This window comes from Endocarpon pusillum (assembly GCF_000464535.1).
Source record: "Endocarpon pusillum Z07020 unplaced genomic scaffold scaffold1719, whole genome shotgun sequence".
In the NCBI taxonomy this organism is placed as follows: domain Eukaryota; kingdom Fungi; phylum Ascomycota; class Eurotiomycetes; order Verrucariales; family Verrucariaceae; genus Endocarpon; species Endocarpon pusillum.
The window spans coordinates 404,683-414,201 of record NW_006916062.1 but is presented as its reverse complement, the minus strand read 5'-3'; the positions used below and the strand labels follow the sequence as shown (position 1 = coordinate 414,201).

At 46.5% G+C, this 9,519-nt stretch overlaps 2 protein-coding genes across 2 annotated transcripts; one reads left to right on the top strand and one right to left on the bottom strand.

The window, feature by feature from the left end:
- Positions 1-2,617: 2,617 nt before the first annotated feature.
- EPUS_00967 (uncharacterized protein) lies at positions 2,618-4,147 on the bottom strand (the record flags this gene model as incomplete). Its single annotated transcript, XM_007802525.1, has 3 exons — positions 2,618-3,524; positions 3,686-3,783; positions 3,839-4,147. The coding sequence occupies 3 exons, from the start codon at positions 4,145-4,147 to the stop codon at positions 2,618-2,620; spliced, it is 1,314 nt and encodes a 437-aa protein (XP_007800716.1).
- Positions 4,148-4,725: 578 nt separating this feature from the next.
- Positions 4,726-5,350, top strand: EPUS_00966 (uncharacterized protein; the record flags this gene model as incomplete). The annotated part of the gene is made up of 2 exons (XM_007802524.1): positions 4,726-5,084; positions 5,140-5,350. The coding sequence occupies 2 exons, from the start codon at positions 4,726-4,728 to the stop codon at positions 5,348-5,350; spliced, it is 570 nt and encodes a 189-aa protein (XP_007800715.1).
- Positions 5,351-9,519: the final 4,169 nt, after the last annotated feature.

Sequence of the window (9,519 nt, the reverse complement as noted above, 5' to 3'; positions counted from 1 at the left end):
GTCGCCGTCGCCGCACATGGTGCAGAAGCTGGCGTCGAGGTCGAGCGCCCCCGCGGGCCAGCTGGTCGAGGCGTTGGGAGACGCGCACGAGATGCGTGCAGGGAGGAGTCCGATCGGTGGCGGGAATGCTGAGCTGACGTTGTTGGTGTGTATGGCGTTGAGGAAGGTTGCTAGCTTGGCGAACGAGCGTGCTGCGACGTAATTGGAGGTGTATATAGCCACTTTGACGTCGGAGTAGGTAATCAAATCCGTGGAGCCGTTGGAGGATATGGGGATTGGTGTCTCCTTGACATGTTCGAGTATCGAGTCGACGCGTGTCCGAATGTCGCCCGCGCTCATGTCATAGGGTCGCCATATGGCACACTTCTGTCCCACTTCGTAGCATCGCTCAAAGAAGGTGGACCATCCCTCTTCGAAATCGGAGAGAACGTTCTTCATCCACTTCCCTACGTAGTCATCTGCGTCCATGTTTCCATCCAGAAGCATCTTTCCCACATGCCCCGGGTACATGCTGGCGAACGTGTTGCCCAGGAAGGTCCCGTACGAGAAGCCAAGATATTGAAGTTGTGCTTTGGAGCCTCGTGACCGAAGCGGCATTTGCTGCTTGTGAGCGTCATCAATCCCGTGTGCACGGCTGCTTTGACTGTCTTCCTCTACCGCTTGATTCCTCGTCACAAGTTCCAGCATATCTCGCGCGGTATATGCAGTGGTCATGTATGCTCGGATGTTGTCACCACTGCCGTCATAGCTGGCAGCTCCGGCACAGAGAGCGCCACGCCCCTTTGCATTAGCGAACTGCATCTTGATTGCTTCAGGTCCCGTGTCAAGATGGCCCACAACCCGCTGTTTGAGCTCCCAGACCGCATGGTCAAGATAATTGTCGAAGCAGTGAGAGGTAGGGGTGGAGAAGCCAACACCCCTGGGATCAAAGGAGATAACGTCAAAGCTTTTCTCACCGTCAATCAATTCCCGTATCCATTGGCCTGCATGAAGTATAGTTTGGACACCTGAGCCTCCTGGAGAGGAATCAATAAGATAAGAGCTGGATTACCATGGTACCTTACCTGGGCCTCCAGGGTTAACGACAACGGCTCCGCCGTACAATGACCCTCTGCTACGACTTGTGCTTCTAGAGCGAGCTCTTCTTTGACCATCGATAAGGGTTCTTGCAGGTAGCTTGATGATAGCAATTGCAACTTTGTTTAGATTCGAAGCATTCTGCCAGTCTAATGGAACGAGAAGACGTGCACATTTAAAACGCGTATTGACCTCCACCGGTTCATGAGGCTCTGAATCATTGGCAGGAAGCAAAGCATCGATCTCTTCCTCATGAATCGTATATGGATAACAATCTTGGTAGACAAGATCCTCCGAAGGTGTTATACTAGACCATTGGAACGAACTATCCGGCCGAACCGAATGGGAATGAGGAGGGAAAAATGCAGTGGCATATTGTATGCAATGTTGCAACAACCAAAGATAAGTCAAGACCAGAACTCGGTTTGTCGCAGGTGCCATACCCTACTGATCACTTTGATCGGAGATACGAAGAGAGAGGTAATTGATTGATCATCAAGGTTATCAACCAGGTAGAATCACGTCGCTCTGTGTATAAGTATTCTCCAGGCCCGATGAGGATCAGTAGTCCTCTAGGCGCATCCCTGATCACCGAACGAGACGTTCTGATAAGCAGCAAGTCAAGATGACAGAGCACTTGTTGATGAAGGGTGAATACTGACCACCCGCAACGTCAGCCCTAGGCTGCAGCAGGGTACTACTGGCTATCGGTACGTTCCTGTTCGAACTGCTCTGTAGAATGCATGGAAAGCAGGTTGTATTATCTATTAAGGAGCAATGAGCGTTGTGCGTAGATACGTACAACATACGGAGTAGGCTGCACAGCACTGTGAAATTATAGCAGAGATTAGCCAATCAAATGCAGGCAAACTGCAAGGATGAACGCAGCATAACTGGCCAATAGACGCTCACACAGGTTGACAATCCAAACTACTCTGATAAGTTTTGACATTTGTAGGCGAAGATCACGGCACTCGTCAAAGAAATGACCACTCCAAGTCGGGATTGGACTATCAGATTAGGCAAGATCATGTAGAGGAGGGCTCGCCAGTCCGCCTGTCAAGGAGGGTGTCCTTGTATGCACTTATTGTACGGTATCACGGCATCACGGCATCACGGTATCACGGTATCAATGCGGTTACAGCATGTCGAACGGCGGGAGCGCTCATTGGTTGGATTTTCTACGCGAAACCCTACGTCTCGCCTGTCTTTGATTGGTCAATTTCTACTGCAATTTTGCAGCTAATTTTCTGCGCCTGGCTCAGCCTTTGAGAGAGAACAGAGCCGTTTCTTCATCCTACTCGACGCAACACCTTGGGTCTTAATTGCCAAGTAAAGAAGAGTCTGCCCCGAGCTCACCCTCGGTCAGGGCCTAGGGTGATGCCGCTCTTACTCAACCCGGTCTCACCCTGACCGGGGGTGGGACTCAGCTGGCGGCTCTGTCAGCTCTAGCATCATCAACGTGTCCATTCCGTTTCATTCCGTTTCATGGCCCGTCGCAATCTCCATGCATGGATATAACTTTACAATTGCGAGAGCATTAGGGGCCTGCAGGCGGCGAAGGAGGACCTATCGAACCACGACTCCGAGCCATCTCCATCACCTTCCTCCACCCAGACTCCAGAACCCGAAGACCAAACCCTCCCACAAATGGATACCACACGAACAGCGCCACAATCTGGCCGACGCCCCATTGGTTGTCGTCCCACGTTGTAGTCGTGCTTGTTGTATTCCCCACTTTAGCAACAACCCTCGCTTGCCACTGGCCGTACACCTTGCGGAAGTGGAATAGACGGAATATGCATGTGACGCCGGAGATAGTGATGGCGAGGTAGAGTAGTCGAAGTAAAATGCGGCCTAGGAATTTGGTAGCGGCTTTGAGGGACTTCGAGATATCAGAACGTTGCTTGGAATTTTTCCATATCTTCTTTAAAGGTTTGTGGTTTCTGGGGTGTTGGACGAGGGTATCGTGACACAGCTTCGAGATACTCATGGATGCTTTCTCGAAGCGAGTTTTCTCGTACATCAAGTCAAGGCATTTAACGATGAAGTCCCGGAGCTTCGGATGACGGAGATAAATTCTGTGGAAGCTGTGGACGAGCCAGTAAGCTAGGAATACTGCGAGCGAGGACATGAGCAGTATGTGAATTCTGTCGGTACTCAGAAATGGCACCAGGAATTCTTTTTGCATATACTCTATGCCCGGGCAGTCAGCGCCAAGTGTCTGATAGAACGGGAGGACCTCGGCTGCGATTTTATGCTCAACGTGAGGGTAGGACACTGCAAAAACAGAGACAAACATTGCAAAAGTGGGAAGAGTGGCCAGGAAGCGGACCGTTGGGTGTGGAAGGTGCCTCCCAATGATGGTGTATGTGATGATGACGGCGCCGAAGCTGATTGAAGCAGCGAAATTGAGGGAGATGTACTGGAAGATGACGACATCGGGCCTAGAGGACCAGTAGACGGCAGTGCAGACGAGGGAGGTTGAGAACGTGAGAGACGTGTCGTAGAAGCATTGGTATAGGATTTAATGGAGTCTGAGACTTCGATCTTGGACTCAGAGGAAGGGAACAGATGATGAAGGCAATTGATGGCTATTTGGGCACACCCGAGGTATCGAGCAAGATAGCGAAGGAGGCGTGTGAGGAGGTAGAGCACGACTAGGCTGAGGATCAAGCTGGCCTGGACGGCGTATGACAAAGTGACCTAGATGACACGAATAAGGAAGGTTGGCTGGAAAGTTGCTTATGGATGACCTTACTCCAATTCCAGTAATGTCGGGATTTCCGGATCCTAAAGGCATGAGACAAACGCGAGGACATTGCATGAATGCATCGCGGAAGTCCTGGCCCTCAGGTCCCTTCACGTTCTGCCTCGTCACCTCTGGGTAGTTTGCACTGTACCTGTTGAAAGCTTCAGTAGCTGTAGCTATGCTGATGATGTTGTCACAAACGATAAAGGAGGAAGCTGGGGGACGAGATTGGGTTTCATTGGGGCCCGAAGGCTGCGAGTGGGAGATGAGACGGAGAGCAAAGGCATACAGCAGAGATGAGAGCGGCGAGACTTTCATCTTGGCTTCTGCGATTGAGAAGCGAAAGACGGCTGCAGGCACGATGCTTTTCAAGTGCCGAAATAAGGAATCACTTACACCAAGTTCGCCAAAAAGGACATGTGGACAAAAGGGGGCAAAACCGGAAAACTCCTTCTCACTGTCACACCGACAATTCATTCTCCGTAGGTGGAAAGATGATGTGGTTGCATTTGGTTGGGCAAAGCTTCCCAGTGTAGAGCAATGGCGACAAGGCTGAAAGTAGTGGCAGCCTCATTGAGGGGGGCGCCGCTTCCTTTCCTCAAACATGGGACGATATCGAAATATATGAGTACCGACTAGTGAAAGAACAAGATCTGCAAGGAGCCTTAGGGTCGAGTATAAGATTTGAGATGCAGGAACAGGTTTTGTTGCCCTGCGCCAGATTGAGGCGTCCTGCTATCGCGTAGACGCAGGCTGGATGCTTTTCAAGAGTAATCGAGCCCACCTCCCAACCGTACTACACTGCACGAGAAGACAGTTTTTTCCCCTTTCTGACGAATGAAGTCAAATGTGGCAAACAAGCTCTCGACCTCGCAGACCGGACTAACGCCATCAGCATGATCATTGCTCTGAGGGGCGTGGTTGAGCTATTCCGAAAGGCCAGGCGTCTGACAGATGTTCATCGCAAACTCCTCGCATTTTCCATTTCTCACGACCATAGTATTGTGCGCTTATATGCCCACTACCCTGAGATTGATGGGGACAAAACATCTATTTTCCGCTATAAGATCAAGCAATTTGACTACAGCGACGAGAGATGGACATGTTACACATTCACACGCAACATTTACGATAAATTTGTTCCGGTTTACCTTGAACTAATCACAAATGCGATAGATCTGCTCCCGGATCCTATTGCAGAGTCATTCAACTCAGCTATCGCCCCGGACGATGAAACAGCTCCGAGTCCACAAGAGTATGCCTCAAGTGCACCTGGATCCAGAGAAGGTGAATTCAGCAAACCGCGACAGGCCAGGGGCCTTAAAGCAGAGCTTACAGCAGGAGTTGAAACAACAGCGGAAAGAGGCAGAACTACAGCGCAAAGAGGTCAAACAACGCGAGACAGCCCTTATGACGCAGCTAGAACAACAGCGGAAGGAGTTTGAGCAACAGCGGAATGAGCTCATGCAGTTGATCCAGCAGCAGGGCGAACATCTGAATCAGCTCTTGAGCAAGCACTAAATAAAGAGCTGTATGGTCTAGGTAGCCCTCTGACATAAAGATTGCGTCCAATAGATAATTATAGGCCTAACTTAAGTAATGAGGAGAGTAGAGAAAGCAAGAAGATAAGTGAGTGAGGAGACAGATTTCAGGAGCTGCAAGTAGATTATCTTTCTTAGCAAGTCTAAGTGCTAAAGAATATAAAGGTAGTACTCTAACTAAATAATTAGGCAGAAAGGAAAGGAGGAAGAGAGGAAGAGAGAGAAAGTATAACAGAAAAGGGGAAGAAGTCTTACTATCCACCACCACTCTGTCATAAAATGACGGTATTTATCATTTGGCTCAAATATCCGCCACAGACGCGAGGTACGCTGCAGGCGCAACTTTAAAAGGCTTAAGGTTGGAATGGTACTTATTCATTGGTAGATATTCACGTGAAATACCTTGGCTGCGGATATTTGAGCCAATGATAAATACCGTCATTTTATGACAGAGTGGTGGATAGAAAGACCCCCCTCCCTCTTGATTGAACAGGATAGCGCTGAACGGCTATATTAGAGACCATTGATAAGAGACTATCGTGAGACAGATCGTGCAGCGCCCACCTACGAATCACCCGGGCAAGCGGAGCGCTGGGTGAGCTGGTGATAAAGCGGCGGCGAGAGGGTGAGGGTCGAGGTAAGTGCGGAACAGATTTTTCTTCACTTGTGCTGCCAAGTATCTAGGGATAGACGTCGTTGTACTACGGTCGCCTACAATGACCTACGGGTGCCCACAAAGCCTCGCGGCAGGCACCCTTTACATAGGGGCTGGTAAGAGTAGATAGAGACTCTACAACTACAGTACTGCCCGTTCCAAAAGTGTTGCAATAAACGGGCGTTGACCTCTTTTCTTTGTGTCTACTATATCCCCCTTCCAAATGAGATAGCTGTTGACTGCGCAGATATCGAGAATATAGTACCATAAGGGGCGCCAAACGCGACGTTCGTAAGGTCTGTGAGCCGTGAAGTTCTTCCGTAATTGATTACTTCGATCAACGCCATTCATATAGTGATTATAGTCGTCAATAGCGCGAGGAATATAGAGCCATTTGAAGGGTAAGTTGCCGAATACAGGGCGAACGATTCGAGCGTTTGTCGACGTAGGAGAAGGTCGTCTTCGAAGTCGTAAAACTGTGTCGTTTTGAAGATTATAAGCAGTTGTGCAGCCTATAACAGCGTTATTATCTTGCCATAAAAAAACAAGCGTGTTATTAACGACTTCTGCAAGCATAGAATTCCAAACAAGGCCACGGTTATACTCCTTTAGCTTTAGAATCCATGCAGGGACTCCTTGAGCGTTTTTGCGAGTAGTGCCTGTACAGCAAATACGAAGAGCAAGTAGCGATTGAGCAACGTTGACATTCAGAAAGAGGTTATCCAAAAAGAAGCAAAAAACGCGCGTTGAATGAATTTGACGTAAACGCTGTGCAAGTCGAATAACAAGCGCAAATGTTGGTGCTAGATGTACCGTAGTAAGCTCCGTAAGCTCTTTTTCGATAACTCGATCGAATTCTATACCCTCTTGAGGGATATCCTCTGGTCCTTCGATACGACTATGCCATAGCCAATCGTATACGTATCCAGCGTCGCCAAGTACCCACACCTTATAGCCCTCCTTGATTGGCTTATTCGGGAGCTTGACCTTATGAGTACTGCGGCCTCTATAGGCTAGCATAGCCTCATCAATAGCCAAATGAGAGCTTGGATACCAATTCTCCTTGCAATTTTGCTTGATAATAGACCCAATTGGTTCTACTTGCCAAGCAAAAGTTTCATGCTCTTGACGAGGAGCAGTCGTACGGTCTCGAAGCGTAAAATATCGATGAATCTGCTCATATCTTATGCAGCAAATTCCCACCGGCGCGTGGGATAGCGCATCCTTCTATATCTCTAGCTCAACAAATGACTAGAGAAAAGGAGAAAGAGCTCGCTAAAAAGCTACAGCCTCTGTTAACTCTACAAGCAGCGTTAACAGCAAGTTTAGCGTCAGCTAGGGGGTTGATACTCAACCTCAATCTTTCTGGCAGCGCTTAACAGCAGGATACTATGCTCCGCGAGTCTGCTGACGATAAGGATCGATATAGAGGTTTAGCGACGCTGTCAAGGGCTATGACGCCTCTACAGCCTCTTGTGACGCCGAGCAGCCTGATTCCACAGGCTAGAGATGAAGATGCTCGCCTCACCGCGTTCATTTGCTCGCGAATCAAGGATAGACCGGCTCAACGAGCTGAATTCGAACGAGCATTCAAGAAGTTGGCCGAGCATGGCGTAGGGCTCTCGGATATGGCCTCTTTAGCAAGAGAAGACTAGAAGGAGATGGGTATTGGCTACGGCATTCGCATGGATTTGCTGCGGCACAACAAGATATAATATTAACGTTATCCGGAGAGCGTTAAGGAGGCTGATAGCACTCTTTATAATGGATTTGAGTATTTGTAGTTATTTAAGATTAATAATAGTGACTGAATTCTCTTAAATAGCCCTTATTTAATACTCAAAATATAAATAAACATTAAGATGTATATTAAGATTTCATATATTATTATTTATTTTAGTAAGCTTATAAACAAAATTAGTTACTAGCGTATAAATAGATTACTAACTTATACAGGAGCTTACGAAAATTAATTCTAAAATGTCACTTAATTTAGAAATTTATACTAAGACTTGCTAAGACCTTCCTTTCAGCTATATAACGCGGTTCTATATTAGAATTTAAGAGATAACCTAGTTTTGCTTTTTAATAATTACTATATAATAACAAATTATATAGCGATGATAATAGTATTATTTGAAAGCGCATTTAGAGTACTCCCTTTAAGCTAGTCTGATACCTCCTTAATAGTATTATAAGGCACGTCAATAGTAGTTTTATTAACCTTAAAAAAGCAATATTGAAAATATGCTTTTGCATACCTCTTAACACCACACTGTTAAATAGTAAAATGAAAAAAGCCCTTAAACCACTCATCAAAGCTATCTGCTAGCTCTTAATGCCCCTTTATCTATGCTTTTAGTAGGGAGAACAACAATTTGATAGGATTGAAATCAGAAGAGTATAAAAGAAGGAATATTAATAGAACGCCTCTCTCTGCACACATATCCTGAAGCTCTTAAACGTTATTATCAGTATTAACGCTAAATAAAGCTATTTTAAGCCCTACCTAGCTATAATAGGCGTTATAGTTATTCATAATTAGTACTAAACGTGGCCTAGGATACAGATTCATTTTTAGTAATAATTTTTGAATAAAGTTATTAAATCTCTTAGTATTAAAGCTATTATAATATATCTTATAATTAAGATAACTATTAATACTTATTACAAAGCAAATACTCTATCTCCTTAAGTACCTATGTGATATAATAACTCTATATAGTATGCCGCGTTTTAACTAGCCTCTTTAACAGTCTTTTATACGCTTATTTACAACTGTTTCGTCAACAAAAATGGCCTGTTCAGCACATATTTCGGCTATTCGAGCTCGATAGAAGGCCTGTAAATCTTCGTCTTGTTCAGCAGCACATTTTTCGACCTACAAAGTAAGTTCTAAATCATCTCAAAATGGCCGTATACTAACTGCTTTTCTCGTTATATCGTTAGCAGCAAGAGCTTGAGAAACCGTCTGCTTTAATACGTTGATATTATACTCCTCATCAAGAAAATAACACATCTTATCAAGATACGCGGTCTTGTGCTCCTCTCCGTTATCAAGTACCCAGTCAAGGAGGCCTTCTAACGCTTCTGCCGTGATTTTTCGAGGCCTACCCTGAACTGATACAGGCGCAGGCCGTGGATCTCCGAATACAGCGATATTCCGCTTAATTCTGCCTACCGTTGAAGCGTGGCAACGATAGATTTGAGCTATTTCTCGAGGTTCTACATCAGTAGCAAGCAACAGGGCCATATTCTCGACCGCAGCCCGCGAGAAACGTAGATTACTCATCGCCAAACGCAACACCAAGCTCAAAAAGCAATATAGGGCCAAATCGGGATAATAGCGAGCTTCATGAGCATTTACAAGCAAAATCTACGTCTATTTACCACGCAGTTGGCGATTCCGCCTTTTGACCGCTTTTTTGCCCCGCCAGCACAGCAATTTTTGGGTCGCGCCAAGGAATTGCAACACTTTTGGAACGGGCAGTACT